Source organism: Bubalus bubalis, chromosome 13, assembly GCF_019923935.1.
Source record: "Bubalus bubalis isolate 160015118507 breed Murrah chromosome 13, NDDB_SH_1, whole genome shotgun sequence".
Taxonomy (NCBI): domain Eukaryota; kingdom Metazoa; phylum Chordata; class Mammalia; order Artiodactyla; family Bovidae; genus Bubalus; species Bubalus bubalis.
In genome coordinates, this window is record NC_059169.1 from 63,990,041 (window position 1) to 64,006,763 (window position 16,723).

At 42.0% G+C, this 16,723-nt stretch overlaps 1 protein-coding gene across 3 annotated transcripts in view; it reads right to left on the bottom strand.

Annotated features, from left to right (window-relative positions):
• Nucleotides 1–16,723, bottom strand: part of DCLK1 (doublecortin like kinase 1) — a 348,678-nt gene that overhangs the window by 11,220 nt on the left and 320,735 nt on the right. For 2 of the 3 annotated variants that reach the window (XM_006057526.4, XM_025262912.3), the window contains one exon: nt 7,749–7,862. In XM_006057526.4, coding sequence (XP_006057588.1) covers nt 7,749–7,862 — 114 coding nt within the window. Of the gene's footprint in view, nt 1–2,579; nt 2,654–7,748; nt 7,863–16,723 lie in introns of all 3 variants that reach the window. The other variant, XM_006057528.4, reaches the window with a different exon arrangement.

Here is a 16,723-nt window from a genome sequence, read left to right on the forward strand (position 1 = left end):
GGAAGCATCTCTGTGCTCAAAGCAGGCGACCGAATGAGAGGAGGAGGAACAAGCCCCCGTCCCCCATTTCTCCACCATCAGCAATAAGCCTCCTAAGAGGGACACTGCCAATGCTGGGCGCCCTGAAGAGATGCTCGCTCAGCCTCTGCCCCAATGTGAGCTGCTTTACCAAATGCAAGCCCTCTCCGGGTGTTCTGCTCAGAGCAGTGAAAACAGCCAGGAGCACTTGTAAACACAACAATTGGGAGCAGGGACATTCAGCCCGCAATGATTGTTTATGTTGCGAGTTGGCTGCCACCGTGGTTAGACAAATGCTCCCACTTCCGTGGAGATAAAAGGCAAGCATTTGCAATCAGTGAGGGAAGTGTGTTCGTTCTGGGGCTAAATGGCATTATAAAACTTCCTAATTAAGCATATACGCAGATGAGTTTTTAGCATCATTTCTTCAATTTAGCTTTACATACTGGGTGTGCTGTTTAGTACAGCATTAACTATAAACATTGTTGTTACTGCCCCCAGCTGGAAAACAGAGCAGTTTATGTGTGGAAGGAAAAAGAGATTATCTCCCATCTGCTCCTGCCCATTATTCAGGGATGTGTCATTTTGTCTGCTGATGGGAACCACTGCTAGGATTTCAGTTAAATAGTCTTTTCTATCCTTGGCTACATCTATTAATTATTGTGTTTATTTGGGGTTTTGCACCCACCCTTCAAGCCCACAAATTTAGTAATATAATTATTTGGATTTTTTTTTTTTTTAAATTAATGTATATATATTGTCATTTGTGTTATGCAAACAGGCACAACTGTAATTAGACGCATTTGATACCTATCTTTAATTGTATATCTTTATACTCATATTTTTGGTTAATATCCCTGAGGTTAGGAGACACACAATTAAAAAAAAGGTGGCGCATGATTCGGTTTATATAAAGAACAAAACCAGGCAAAACTAATTAATGTGGACAGACTCCAGGTCAGAGCTTGCCCTCGGGGCTGCGTGACCCTCCTGGAAGAGCCCTGGGGGCAGGGGTCCTCTGGGGGTGCTAGAGATGCTCTGTGCCTCATCTTGGGGCTGCTTGCTGTTTGTGAAAATACACTGAGATGTGCACTCGAGTGCACTTTTCAGAATGTATATTACATTTCATGAAAAAGTAAAAAACTGGACGCATCATCTTCCATGTAAAAAGAGTATGCACAAATCATGACTGAGTCATCCCCCCATCAAAAAAAGAAAAAAGGTTAAACATAAAACAAAGTTCTTTCTGTATCTATAACGCTATTTACTTAGGTAAATAAAAAGGTAGGAGTGCAACTCCTGCGTGTACATCTGTCCAGAAGATACAAATACCTTCTGTGTAAAACTGACTTCAAGATACTTCTTGAAATTTGAGTATTTTCTTATTTTCAGCAGGCTTAGAAATGGCCACAATCTTAGATAGTTGGATAGTTTGTTAAAGATTAGCTTTGTCTGCTTCTCTAAGGGCTTTGATCCTACTGTCTAATTATAGAAAAAATTAAGTGCAATAATTTGAGGTTAAAATTATATATTATTATACATATTATTCTTATTTTTTTAAATGAGTTAGTCTATTTCTGGAAATAGTATAAGGCACCATCATTTGAGGGCAAATGCCAAACCAAGTAGAATTTTTCTTAGCAAACACTAAAATGTGGAGCTTTACCTGGAGATCATTTCAGAAACATTAAGATGGAGGAGAAAAGTTGCCTAGGACTTCTCAGAGTTCATTTCTCAAATCATCAAAACTCATCCTGCCTGTGGATAACTTAAAGAGACACAAACAATGCCCTCTGAAGGAAATGCCACGGCAGTTGACCAGAATAGAAAACGATTGGATAGAATTCTTAACCCAGTTAAAAAAAAAAAAAAAATCGATACCTCCCATAGTCCCTTTTGCTTGAGCAGATAAGCCAGCTAAGTAATCTGACAGTTACAAAATACCGAAAAATAAATTCATGCAATAGCTAGTACATAGAGGGATTTCCAAGGGGGGAGAGGGAACAATAAAACAGAAACAAAATGAAACAAAAAGGTGGAGAATTTGAGAACACAAGCTTACCAACACACACAATGCATTCTATAGCTCACCGTGTTTAGAGGAGCTTCTACGACTAAGGTGTAAATGCATTGTTTCATCCATCTACTAAGGTCAAGGTCGGGCTTGATGATTTTAAAATGACAGTATATACTTCTATAGAATATATACTAAGGTACTATTTTTCTTCCATTTGTTAAGGGACAGAAGAACACTAGAAATCATTGATTTAATTAGCAGCATCAGGAAAATGCTTTGACATATACTGTCCTTTTAACTGTAAGGAAAACTGATACTGAGCATGTGCAATGGAAAGAAAGCTGGCAAATGTCAGTGTGAATAATGGGTGAAAAAAAGGAATGAGGGGGTGTGGCATCTCAATCAAGATTAAAATGAAACTGATAAAGCAGCATATGGACTGGATAACAAATCAAAAGCATGTTTATCCACTGAAGGAACTGGTTAATGGAGACTGCCAGCACGTTGCCATGGAAACACTGACTTGAGCTGCACCATCTCATACCTTATCCAATACATTCCTGGTTGTTGGTAGTAGTCCAAAGACCCTGATCTCTTGATGGTAAACCCGTGGTCCAGCTGAGCAGAGAGAAACGGGGGCAACTCAGTGGATCGACATTGTGCTAAAGGATTAAGACTCCAGACCAAGCTCTTCTTCACTGACTATATATGTATATAGAAATAACGACGCTTCTTGTGCAGGGTGACTAGCTAATACCCTAAATCTATACATTGAAAATAAAAAGGCAAGAAAAGACACTAATCCCTCATGAGTACCTCGGAGGCCAATTTGTTAGAAAAGATCTAATTTGTCAAACAAGTTTTTGAATGCACATTTAATAATATCCTCTCAATTTCAAAAGACATAAACACCTCTTCATATTCTAGAGCAGTGTTAAATGCTTTACCATAAAGTGTTGAAATCAGCTTTAGCCACCTAAGAGAAAGCAGATTGGAACATCCCCCCACCCCCGCCAAAAAAATCTTACCCCATCAAGCTTAAATTTGAGGCCTTCATAAAAAAAAATAAAAGATGAAAGGAATCGAGTTTTGAATCACAGCACTTTGGATTTCTCTCAGAGTTCATCTTCAAAAGCAAAGCTACTCTTAAAGAAATTACATTTCTAAACTAGATATAGTATAAAACAGTAAATTTTCTCTAAGAAATTATAGAAAATAAAATGAAAGTTTTCACTATTAAAAATGCACATGTACAGGTAAGTGCTTATGACAAAAAGTACAATAAATAGAAGACAGGATAAGTTCTCAAAGTTGTTCCTCCTGGAATAAGATGTTAGCTTTTGGCTTCCTAGGAAGAAAAGATTCAATCCCCCAAATCTGAGAAACAGTAACCATGCCTTACGCCCGACTCCCCGTTCTGCCCACGAGAGGAAGCAAACTGACCACTTTTCTTTCTGGAGAGGCTCATGAGTGCTTTCAAGTGCGGTACTGCCATGATGCTGAGGACAGTTTCTACCACAAAATTCACAAAGGCATTTCAGAAACATGCCAGGGCAGCCGTCATTTAAGCTAGAAACTGCTCAGAAGATTTGGTATCCTGATGACAAACTAGGCTATCCCAGTATTCACAGAACAGCACTGTGAGATTTTGATCCTTAAAAAAAATGTACAAAAAAAAAAATGTACAGTTTGTTTTATTTAGGAAAAAAAAAAATCGAAGTACACTTGCTGTTAGGAAGATGAAGGCCTGCATTTCTGTTTCAGCTCAGGGACAGCTACTCAGTAACTGGCTCTCTATTGCCACCTACAGGCAAGGCGGCCCATGACACCGCATTCGGAAATGGCTCCAGTGCAGGGGTCCCCGCCTTCAGAAGGAAGCTGCCCACTATCACAATTATTAGTACACTGATTAGTATGGATTTGTTCAATTAGACTGAAATTCTCTATTTGCATGAGCAAAATGCAAAATAAGAACTTGAAAGCATTAGGAAAATTACCGGTTAAAATAATAAACAGCATTAAATGAGGAAAAATAAATTGGAACTGACATCTGAGTCATCGGTTCTTCATCAAGCTGAGCAAATCTAATAACGCCTCCCTCCCCTCCCTCGGCTCTCAAGAAGTCCACCGTTAAAATGTCATCTCTAATTCCATTTTATGTCTATAAATTGCATTTTAATAACCTTTTGTTTCCCTTTCTCTGGTCTGTTCTGGGTTTCTTTGGTTTGGTTGTGTTTTAATCCCCCAACTACTGGGAAAGGTAGTGAGGCAGCGGGGAACAATGGAGACTGGGTGTTGCAGCTATGAGGAGAGCGGTGGGCTCCACCTAGTCATGCCATCGGACCTAAATGCCAGGCACCTCTCCTCCTCTGAGAAGGGCCCTGCGATCTCCGGGAGCCTCCAGTGGGTAATTACTCTCCCAGCCAACTCGAGGACCTTAACATAAAGTTATCATTTGTCCTCTCTTTGGTCTTAATCATGTAGGGGGTGGGAGGTAGAGAATAAAAAAATGACAACACGAACAGAAAACATTAAGGTTCAGAACCATGAATGCATGTTAAACTACCCTCACGTCATAAATTGTACCTGTGGCCAGAGTCTGTTTGTTATGACAGTATGCTCTTTTTTCCTTTGTCACTCTGAGAAAGAAAAAGTGTCATGAATCCCTGTATGAGCAGATAGTGAGGTTTCTAACTAAGGGAAGACTATTACCAGTTAAAGACCAATAATTTAATTGCTGATTTTATGAAGAAAAAAAAAAAAGCCAATTGATACTCCATTCTAGACAGTATATATATTTTTGAATTTTAAAGGGTGCATATAATTTCCAAAAAACCAGTCTTATAATCGTGGCAGTTTAAAATAAAATACATCATTTGATAGCCTCTGAGAAAAGCATACATGCCCATGAGAAAAAAATTCTGTCTGAAGGAAATCTATGCTGAAATCAGTTTCTTTTTCCCCTATACCTATCAAATAGAAGTCATTACAGTGTAATTATTACAGAAATTTCTATCATGTGGGTGAATCAATAATTATATTTATTATTAAATTGTCAAATGATCTTTATAGAACACATCATTTATGAAAGCTATTCCTTCTACCTCTCACTTATATTCTGCCTCACAGCAGAATGTCATTCCTTTGCAATTAAACTTTAGTTTGAGTTGGGATATTTTTAATGCCAGGGCTCCTTCATTGGGCGGTGGTCCCCTGAGTCTAATTCTTTGCACTTTAAGAATGGGAACATGGGTATGGAGTATACATTAACTTATCCAGTGCCATTTTGAAAGCTAAGCACAAAGGCAGTCAAACTGGCTGGTTTCTAACTCCCATCCTGTACCTGGTGACCTACCCCAGGTTTTTATGGAGGATGTGGACATTTATATGAGGGAGAAGCATTCTGGAGAAGATGCATAAATGCATCTATTATGGCCTGTGAGCTCCTCCTGAAATCCTCTCTGAAATTTACAGCCATATTCTCTTTCATTTGAAATATTAATCATAGTGGTCAACATGTGAATTGTGCTTTAGAATTTGACAAGGCACTTTTTCAGTGATTTCTCTAAAAAGTCAATTATTTTGAGCCTGAGTTTAGTGGATGATTTTTTTCACAACTTTGTAGTGGATAAAGAGGTTAAATCAGCTTGCAACTAATGCACAACTTAGCATCACACAGCCCATTCTACAATTTATAAGTTTATTACCAGTTGGTACCGTCTCCATGGAAACATGTTAGTGATGAACTGAGAAACTGATACTAAATTACATTCAAAATGGTCCAGTCATGATGTTAGAAAGAAATCAGTGGACTTTTAATCTTCAAATACTAACTGAAGGTTTTGGGGGAGATCTACTTAGATGAAGTTTGAATGAACTCATATGGAATAGGTTTCAAAATTTATCCCTGTTTGATTAAAGTAGGATTTCCCCTCCCATCTGTGTTGTCTGTCCACTGGAGAATTGCCCTAAAGTTCCTGCTCTCAGTCATTATAAGATTCCCAGAAGATTCCCAGAATACTGTGTACAAAGCATTCTTGAGCAACCAAGGCAAACTTAACCAAAGACTAATTAAAAATAAACGGCCAGGAAAAACAAAAACAAACCCCAAAATGACAGGTGGGAAAAGCACCCTCTCTAGCGATTGTAAGCCCTCAGCAGGAGCAGAAAAGCAGTTCTTTTCATGGACAAGCGTGCTGGCAGTCCATTCCAAAAGGAAACTGTGGAAGCAAACATCTTGGAATAGACTTATGTCTTGAATGAATGATGAAAGCAGAGGATAGAATGTCTGGTTTCCCTGAGAAGCACCATGAGATTGTTACCTTCAAATATTACTGACTGAATGTTAGCTGATAACAAAGAACACTGATGAAGACAGGAAGGACACTGTGCTCCTACACTGAATTTCCTTAGAAAGAACCAGAGAGCTAGGGCCAGAACAACAGCTTGTATATTAAATCCCCAGCAGCGCAGAGGAGAACCAGGAAAGAGTATGCATTCTACTTAGCGCTGTCAGTATGCTTGTGAGCCAGTGACTCATAGTCATGTAACTCCCTGCTGAAAGGGTCCAATCAAAAATCATGATATGCAAACAGTCCAGGGAAGTGTACGCACGTACTCGTGCCACCTGCAAATTCTGGAAGCTCCTCTCAAATATTCAGTAACCCAGATCTGAGACTGGTTGTATCTAACAGGTCATTCATTTATCTTTGTCTCTTTTCTGGAGTTCTGAAACAACCAAAGACAGAAAAGAGAGAGAAAGAAAAACACTGGTAGAAGTAGTTAAATATTCAGTATTGCTGACAAGAATGATGTGTACTTAGTAGCATAAATACTTTTAAAAATTTGACATAGTGCGTAAGTTGTTTGTTTGGAAAAGAAAAACAGCTCAAGTGATTTCACAATGAATACGCTGTTAAAATGTACACACTCAGGGGGAAAAAAAAAGGAAATTATTAAAAACTCGAGTAATCTAGGACTTGAATATATTTACTCTGGAATATGACACCAGGAAGTATGAGGTTTCATTATTTCTCTGCCCAATTTAATCTCTGCCTAGAGCTGCTATCAAATTGTGTGTACTGTATGTCTGCAGGTATGGAACAGAGGGAAAGAAAAAAAAAAAAAAGCCTTGTGCAGCCGCATCAACAAAATGGTAAATATTAACAGACTCTCCACTTTGAAAACAGACATTTCTAAGGAGCAAGAAATAGTGATTTCTTTCGGTGTTCGCAGCAACTCAGTTTCACTGAAAATCTCAGGGGGTAAGCCTCCTGCCATGTTTTTGGCTTTCGTTTAAGTCTCTTACAAAGATCTATAGTGTTCCAGCGTCTCTCTGCCATGCCTCAGCTCCCCTTCCCTCCCAGGTCCTGGCAAAAGGACACCAGGAACTCTTTTTTTCTCAGAGCCCAGAAGTTTGCATTGGCACAGAGTCCAGTGTGGGGGCGGTTTTCTGCTTTAAAAAATAAATCATGAAATTAATATACACTGCAAGGCACCCTGGAGGTGTTGGATAATGATGCAACTCCCACAGAAATGATCAGCAAAAACACATCAGATATATAAGCCCCAGACCTCCCCCAGTGCTTTCCATGGTCGAGCTGTCTAAAGAAATGACCCATTCCGCTGTCTCTGGGTGGAATCTCCTGAGTAATGCCTGTCTCTGAGGTGGATTGCTTTGAAAAACTTATAGGTGGATATTTCAGATGCTTACTGCTATGACAGAAACTCCAGCTGCTGTGCTATTCGGTTTGGGGCCTGTGTTGAAATGCTTCTTTATCTTTCCCGCTACTGACAGCTGATGTTCATTTTCTGGGAGGCCGTCATCCTGGAGGAAAGGAAAAAAAAAAAAAAAAAAAAGGGAGAAGAAAAAAAATGAGATAAATGGGAAATGAGGCCAAGATATTCCAGTAACAGGCAGTGATCTTAAAATTCATAACATTTCAGGAAGAAACCAACCAGTGTCCCCTCATTAAACACTGTTGTTGGAAGTACTGCTCCAAGGGCTCCTTCATGTCCTCATTTTCTCTGAAATTAATTTGCTGTGTCATTTCACCCTCTTACTTTGTCCCTAAATAAAATTTTTCTGTTTTTGGTTATTAGTAAAATTGATTCCAGTCATCACTCTAGAGACATATGTCAAAGAGCAAGTTAATCTGGGCAACCAAAAAAAAAATCTAAAAAACATTTTTTTTCCCCCTAACACAAGAGTTTTATCCTCTTAGCCCATAATTCTGTCCCACAGCCAAGGGAAACTGATGGACCTGGGCTCAGGCAGGAACCCCTAAATAAACTCAGTCTGGTTCCACAGCCACTCGATCAGCCACTCTATAATCCCAGGCAGCTTTCCAGGGGGAAGGTTTCTCCTTAAGTTTTCTAATTGTGTGCATTTATGTGTCTTATTTTTGGCTGTGAGGGTCTTCCCTGTTGCTCAGGCTTTTCCCTCGCTGCGGAGATTGGGGCCTACTCTCTAGCTGTGGCGCGCAGGCTTCTCACTGTGACGGGTTCTCCTGTTGCAGAGCAACGGGCTCTAGAGTGCTTGGGCTTCGGTGTTCCACGGCACACGGGGTCTTCCCAGATCAGGGATTGAACTTGTGTCTCCTGCACTGGCAGGCAGATTCTTTACCACTGAGCCACCAGGGAAGCCCCCTTCCTTAAGTTTTTAATCCTTCTTGCTGCCCTCAATTCATCTGTTGTCATGACATACTCCACACTGGAGCTCACTTGAACTAAGGCTTCTGCTCTCTGCCGGAGCCATTTACAATGAAGATTGGACTGATTTCTCTCCTTTGCTAACTACTGTTGGAATAATAAGAACCAGGGTCAAAATTATGTGCCACCGTTTACTAGTGCATGCCGAAGAGACTGCACGATCCTTGAAGACAGAAAGTGTGTTTTGTGCACTATAGAATCCCCAGGTCTTAGCATGTACTTTGGCTCATAGTAGATGCTTAGTAAATATTTGTGGGATAAATGAATGAATATACAATTGTTGCTATCTATTTAAACCAAAACTCCTGGCAAGACTTCAGCATCATTCATCATTTTCCTTCCCTACTTCCTCTCCATAATTTTGCATGGAATTTCTTGGCTCTACCCAGGAAAAGAAGTTTGCTGCTTTCCAAGCACAGCAAGCTTGCTCCCTGGTCCCTCCACATGGGATTTACTCCTTTTTTCAGCATTCAGCTATTTGTTTATTAAGCTAATAGTAACTGCATGCCTGCAATGGGCTGGGCACTACAGTAAGTGATGGAGAAATAATAGTGACCAAAAACAGGCACGGGCTTTGCTCTTATGGACCCTGTGGTCCTGCTCTTTCTTCAAAATTTGGGTCCTAATCACCTGTTCCAAAATGTTTCCCATCTGTTAAGCACCATTCATTACAATAGTTCTTCCATAAACTCCTAATGCTTTTTCATTATATATATTTGCACTATTTGGATTCTCTTTGGTGTTGCGTGACCTTGTTTGTGTGTCTGTGAGTGTGTGTATATACACACACAGATAAGTTTATGTATAACTGAATCTTTGCCCTCTTGTACCACATCTTTCATGTTTTCTGTAATCTTCAGTGCAAGTCTTGGCTCAGCACCCTGCACACAGTGGATGCTCAATTTATGCTCTTCTTCTGCTGCTTTATTAATGGCTAGGAGAAGGAACACTTATCCTGCTTATTAAGTCACATCTGAAACCAAATCTAGACAAAGGGGGCTTTCCAATGATGCAGAGTGAATTCAAAAAATTTTTTAAATTCTGTATTGTGGAAAGAGATATGAAGTGAAGGTCGACTGGAGTAAAGGTGGGATGATACCTGAATGGCAACAGTGTCATGAGCAGTACCTACTCTGTGCAGGGCTGTGCTGGGGGTGGTCAGGTGGGGAAAAGATAGCATTGCCATCTGCCAGACCCTCCCGGGCTAACTGGGAGACAGAGGTCACACACCGTGTCAGACAGTAAAACAGGCCAGTAAGGTAAGAAAAGAGCTATTAGCAGGCAGTGTAGCAATGTGGCTCAGCGAGAAACACCAAAGGAGTTTCGGGGAGAGAGGATGAGTTTTCAGTGAGCACCGACTTCACAAGGAATCCAGGACCCCACTAGGTCCCTGCTGGTAGGAGTGTCCTGACAGGTGTGTGTGCGGCGGGGCGATGTTGGTGCAGAGATGGGCCTGAGTGGGAAGCCACAAGGCATGTTTGCCAAACAATTAGTCAACCATCCTCCCTCTAGTTAAGAGTTTCCGTGGAAGAGAGACAGCGAGAAAGTTGGAAGAGCAGGGGAGGACTGGTCAAGGGTGAGGCCCAGAAGATCTGGAGTTGGAAGCCTTGGTCTCAGTGGGAGTAAAGCAGTGTTCTTTAAGAGGGGCCCATGCGTGAAGGACCACCCTCCCTTTATTCACTTCCCAACTCAACAAGTGAAAGAGAAGCTGGAAAAAAAAAAAAAAAGAAAGAGAAGCTGGAGGACAATCCCAGAGAACTAGGATTAGAGGGTCTAGACTTTTAAACACAAGAGCAAACTCAGTGATGCATGGAAAACAGTTTTTCTTTTTTGGTTAATGGAACAATAGCCTTGGAATCTAAGTTAGAATCTGAGAAGGATTTAAACATTTGACGAGATGAAATGATGTGTCTACTGAAAGTCTTACAAGTGTCTTATCTCTGGTGTAATCTGAGGTTCTGCCTGAAGGGAAAGAGGAAGCAAGATAGAGTGGTGCCTCACTAGGTGTCACTTCCCAAATTATATGGGTGCTGCTGCTGCTGCTAAGTCAGTTTAGTCATGTCCAGCTCTGTGCGACCCCATAGACGGCAGCCCACCAGGCTCCCCTGTCCCTGGGATTCTCCAGGCAAGAAACTGCAGCGGGTTGCCATTTCCTTCTCCAATGCATGAAAGTGAAAGGTGAAAGTGAAGTCGCTCAGTCGTGTCCAACCCTTAGTGACCCCATGAATTGCAGCCTACCAGGCTCCTCCGTCCATGGGAGTTTCAAGGCAAGAGTACTGGAGTGGATTGCCATTGCCTTTTTAAGATTTTTTTAAATGTGGATCATCTTTAAAATCTTTATTGAATTTGGTTACAGTATTGCATCTGTTTTACGTTTTGGGTTTTCGGCCCAAGACATGTGAGATCTTATCTCCCCAACCAGGGATTGAACCCACAACCCCTGCATTGGAAGGTGAAGTCTTAACCACTGGACCACCAGGGAAGTCCCTCCAGTCATCTCTTAACAGAGCTCCAGGCTATGTAAAGCAACGCCATTTGTATGAGCTTCAGATGATAAAATGAGCTTCTCTGGTAGCTCAGCTGGTAAGGAATCCTCCTGCAATGCAGGAGACCCTGATTTGAAGCCTAGGTTGGGAAGATCCCCTGGAGAAGAGATAGGCTATCCACTCCAGTATTCTTGGGCTTCCCTGGTGGCTCAGACAATAAAGAATCCGCCTGCAATGTGGGAGACCTGGGTTTGATCCCTGAGTTGGGAAGATCCCCTGGAGGAGGGCATGGCAACCCACTCCAGTATTCTTGCCAGGAGAATCCCCATGGACAGAGGAGCCTGGTGGGCTATAGTCCATGGGGGTGCAAAGAGTTGGACACAACTGAGGGACTAAGCACAGCACTAGATTATAAAACAGTAAGGAGAGAAAGGGGCAAGGAGGGGAGCAGAGTTAAAAGAGAAAGGCAGGAAGATGACAAGAGATAACCATTGCCTGGCCCCGTGCTAACTCTTTACATCTGGGATCTGCTTGGTCCCCAGACTACCTTCTACACTGCGCACTGTTAACCCCATTTTGAAGATGAGCAAACTGAGGCTCTGAAAGGTTAAAATTTTGCTCAAGGTCACAGGGCTAGAAACTGGCGGACTCAAGCCTGACCCAGGTTGGAACTCTGTCGTCTTCCCATCACACTGCATTGCATTGTCAAGGGCATTCAAGGGCATCGAGGGTGTTAGCTCCAGACAGAGGTCCAGAGTTGTTAAATGGAAGGCTCAGTGAGTCAGCTTTTCCATGATGAAAGCAGTCTGAAGGTAAGGAGGATTGCATCAGGGGCTGAAGACACCAGAGGACGTGTGGACAGGGCTCAGTGGAGGTTGAGAACAATTTGGATGGAGGTCAGTAAACAGGATGCTGAGCACTTCCGGGGGCCCAGAGGAATGTAGTTAGAAACTGAAACTCCTATGTCTAGGGACACTGGGCATCCACTCAGCTGAGATGTGGGGAGGTGATCCCTTGAGCTCTCGAAACATCTGTGGAACAGGCAGTGCTGGAAGGCCTAGCTGATCCTGGGTGACAGGAAGGTGCCCCGGGTCGCAGTGTGGGCCTGTGACAGGTTCCTGCAAACGTGAAGGAAACAGCTAGCAGGGACTCAAGGGGCAGCCTCTACTCAACTTCCCGAGGGAGAATCAGCCTTACCGCAGTCTCATCTCCTCACCTCCCCACCACTGCCATCTTGGCCAGAAACTTCTCTTTACCTGGCTGCTTCTTTTTTTTTTAACCTGCCCGTTTTCCAGCTCAGAGCTGACTCTCTCACCATGCACACAGCGGGCTTCGTGATCATTTCCCAGCTCTGTCCTGGTCCTAATCCCCTGTCAGACTCCTGGCAACTCTTTCAGATGTTGGGGCCTGGGGGTTCAGGCCTCCAGCTTTAAATTCTGCTGAAGGTTTCAGCTTCCCTTGGGTTACGAGTTCATGCTGAAGCAATGAAGGTAGTGAAACAACCTTACAAGCTGTCAGGGATGCTTCTGACTTCATAAATCTTAAAACATTTCAGGGTTGTTTTTTTTTTTCCCAATGAAATAAGGTGACTCTGCTAGAGAAGGTAACACACACACAACTAAAAAGTCTGCAGTCTCTGTATCAATTTTGAAGGCTTTGAGCATAATTGGATTAAAAGACAAGCAACTGGCTTTGCAGAGCCCTAAATCTGTACCTGAGGCATCCAGATTGATGATGGAGATTTAGCTAACTTACTATCTTGCATCAGTAGAATAAATAGGGCCATTAAAAACATACATTTTTTAAATATATATATCTTCATCGCCATTATCCTGAATAGATGATGTGCCAAAAATGTGCTATGAATTTTCCCAAACGTGACAAGCCTGGCAGTATGCTCCGAATAGTTACAGTATTATTACCATACGTTCTGGTATGTAGTCTCCAGGAGTAGTTTCTGAAGTTTGACACGGGCTGGTTGTGGTTTGAGGTTAGTGGTTTTTGATTTAGAAATTCCCGTCCACTACTTGGCAGAGCATTGCAACTGACAAGAATAAAATTAGTTTGCAAAATGGAAAATGAACTCTCCCAGCTGTCTGCAGGAGACCTAGCCTCCTGCTCTCCATTCCTCGAGCGGATGTTGGGGAGGAGCTGCCTGAAGGGGTGTGGGGCTCAGTCGTGAAGTCATTCAGTGAAGTAAATTCCTCTCTCTCCGAGGGAAACCATTCCAGGGGTCGTGCTTTAGAAACCTTCCTTCCTTCATGGGGTTTTGTTTTTGAATCATGGATCTGGTTCTTGGTCTACTCACTGCCAGACTCTATTATTAATAATACCTGTAAATTTATGAGAAGCGTGGCAATCTGGAGTGGTTCACTACCAGAATATCCTGACTCGGTTTTAAACAATCCCAAGTCCATTAGCGCACTCTCCAAATACTGGGTCCATTTCACAGCCCTCAACTCTTAACCATTCCCAGCTGCACGACATCTCTGGATTCTGACGCCCTTGTCTCAGCCCTCTGTATCCACAGTTCACACTGCTCTTGGGGAGAAAATGTGATTTAAATTAATATCTATCTTGGAGGAAGGAGAGGGTAAGCTGCCCAAATGGAAAGTGGAATTCCATGTCCTCATTTACAACTTACAAATACAGACAGGTGGTTTTATTTATTATTACAGTATCATTGGGGATTCTCTTAATTTCTAGCAACAATTAGATGAATGCCTATTTATCTTTGTATGGGTAGTGCTGAATTTTATGAGCACAGAAGAAAAAACGTATTATCTAGGTTCTTGTTTTTTTCTCCTTCCTCTTTTTTTTTTTTTTCTTTTTGAATATCTTGGCAAGGTAGTTATCTTTTCAAAAGAATAGGTAGGTGAAAAAAAAGAGGTAAGGATTTAAAGGCCAGGAGGGGGATAGGAAGTCTTGCATCGACTAGGTAACTATCCTTGACTTATTTAAACCTGCTCTTTGCTCTAGACGAGAGGTTCTCTATCTTGGATTCACATTATAATTTGTTGTTGTTGTTTAGTTGCTAAGTTGTGTCCAACTCTTTTGCAACCCTATGGACTATAGCCGGCCAGGCTTCTCTGTCCTTAGAATTTCCTAGGCAAGAATACTGGAGTGTGTTGCCATTTCCTTCTCCAAGGGATCTTCCCCACGCAGGGATGGAACCTGCATCTCCTGCACTGTAGGCGGATTCTTTACCACTGAACCACCAGGGAAGCCCCACATTATAGTCACCTAGCAGCCTTTAAAATTCCTGATGTCCAGGCCAGTGAGGATCAGTATCGGAATCTCTAGAGGCAAAACCCAGGCATCAGACCGCATCCTATCGACCTACTAAGCTTTGTGCTAAAGATTTCTTTGAGCCTCAGTATCATCATCAGGAAAAGAGTTGAAAGTAGAACACAGATTTGTGGATTTGTAGCACTGAGATGGACCTTCACCTATGGTATGAGGAGAATAACAGGAGGTAAGATATCAAAACTTTGAAAATAAAAATCCAATAATAGGGGACCTCCCTGGCGGTCCAGGGATTCACCCTCTTTCCCATGCAGGGGGTGTGGGTTTGATCCCTGGTTAGAGAGCTAAGATCTCACATGCCTCTTGGCCATAAAACTGAACATAAAATACAGGGGAAATACTCTAACAAATTCAATAAAGATTTTTTTAAAATCCAGTAACAACAATCTATTTGAAATATAATGCTGATATATTTAATCCTAATTATAAACAAGAAAGCACTGTGGAACTGTCATTTAAGCTTAGTGAACCTGCATTTTTCTATCAACAAACTGTCATTTGGAGACAAAGTGACTCAACCTTATTCCTAATCCCTGGAATGGTCCAGATATAATTTTGTCTATTCCACTCTCATATGTGCCTAAATCATATGGTTCCCCACAAGATGAGAAATAAGGTAGATAATCTTAGCCAGGGCAGTAAGTGTTGGTATTTTGCAGCTACGTTAAGAGAAGGCTCCGACAGTGGAGAACACCACAAGCTGATAATCACATGACCTATGTGGAGTTCAGAGCCCACAAACAGGCTCATTGTTTGGATGAAGGGTTTGGTCCTTAATCCAGTTTCTCATACGCCTGTGTTGATCACAGTTTGCATTTCATCAGTACGTAGTCACAGATGATGGAGTCACTGCCTGCTTCAGACTCAAATTCTCCACACATTTACCAAGTACCTACAGAGTACAAGCACCTAAGACTGTCTGCTCAGGCCCTTCATATATGGTGAAAGAAAGTGAAAGTCGCTCAGTCGTGTCCGACTCTTTGCAATCCCATGGACTAGACAGTCCATGGAATTCACCAGGCCAGAAAGCTGGAGTGGGTAGCCGTTCCCTTCTCCAGGGGATCTTCCCAACCCAGGGATTAGGTCTCCCACATTGCAGGCTGATTCTTTGCTAGCCGAGCTATGGGGACGGTGGTGTAAAATGAGCATCCCCAGGTTACCCACGGTCAGCCAGCGCTCCTTCCAGGGGTCTGCAGCCCTCTCCCAGACACCTGGCTGCACACTGCTGCTGCCTTCATCCCTCTGGCTCCTGGGAACCATCCACTGAGAGGCCTCGTTCACAACTCTTTTGACAGCAGAGCAGAGGTCCAGACACCAAGGAGCATCCAGAGTGTGTAAGGAATAATGGGAGCCTAGAGGAAGCACCTTGAGTAACGTTCAAACAAGTGACTCTCGTTGACTAGATTTTTTTTCAGTTCTCTTGCCCTCATGCTCTACTCTCTGTTTCATAAGAGACTACCTTTTCAGTTCCAAGTGTGCCAGGTGAAAAGGGCATCATAAAGCAATAGAGAAAATTAGGACAAATGGGAATGTGGGAAGAGCTTTCTGACGACTTCCTTAGGGCTTCCTTCCTTACAATTATTATTACATTCTCCACCCCTCCCTGCCTCCCGCTTAGGTGGCGTCTGCTGCGGTGATCAGATACAATTTGATGGTCAAATGCAAAATGTCTTGCTAACTGGGCTTCCTTTTACATTCCTAATTTATTTATTTTGATCGGTGTTGTTCATTTATTGTACTCAGAGACCCCAACAAATACTAAATGCTGGCTGTGAACACTTGGATACATATTTTTTTCATTTGTTATTTTGAGACAAAGACAATAATCAGTTTTTTGACTAGTTACTACATAATTTCAAAACTTAAGCAGTCACTTTACACATTTGTTTTTTGCTAAAATTGCTATTTTCTGTTAGAATTTAAAATCTGTTAGAATTATATTAAAAGGTATTTAAATTTTTTAAATCTCCTAGATAATGCCTTAAATGTTATCCTTCCTTTTATTTAAAAAATTTTATTTATTTGTATGTTTATTTTTCATTATTCTTCACTGCTGCCTGGGCTTTCTCTACTTGCGGCAAGCAGGGGCCACTCTCTAGCTGTGGAGTGCGGGCTTCTCATCACAGCGGCTTCTCCTGTGCAGCACGGGCTCCAGGGCGAGCGGGCTTCAGGAGTTGCAGCTCCC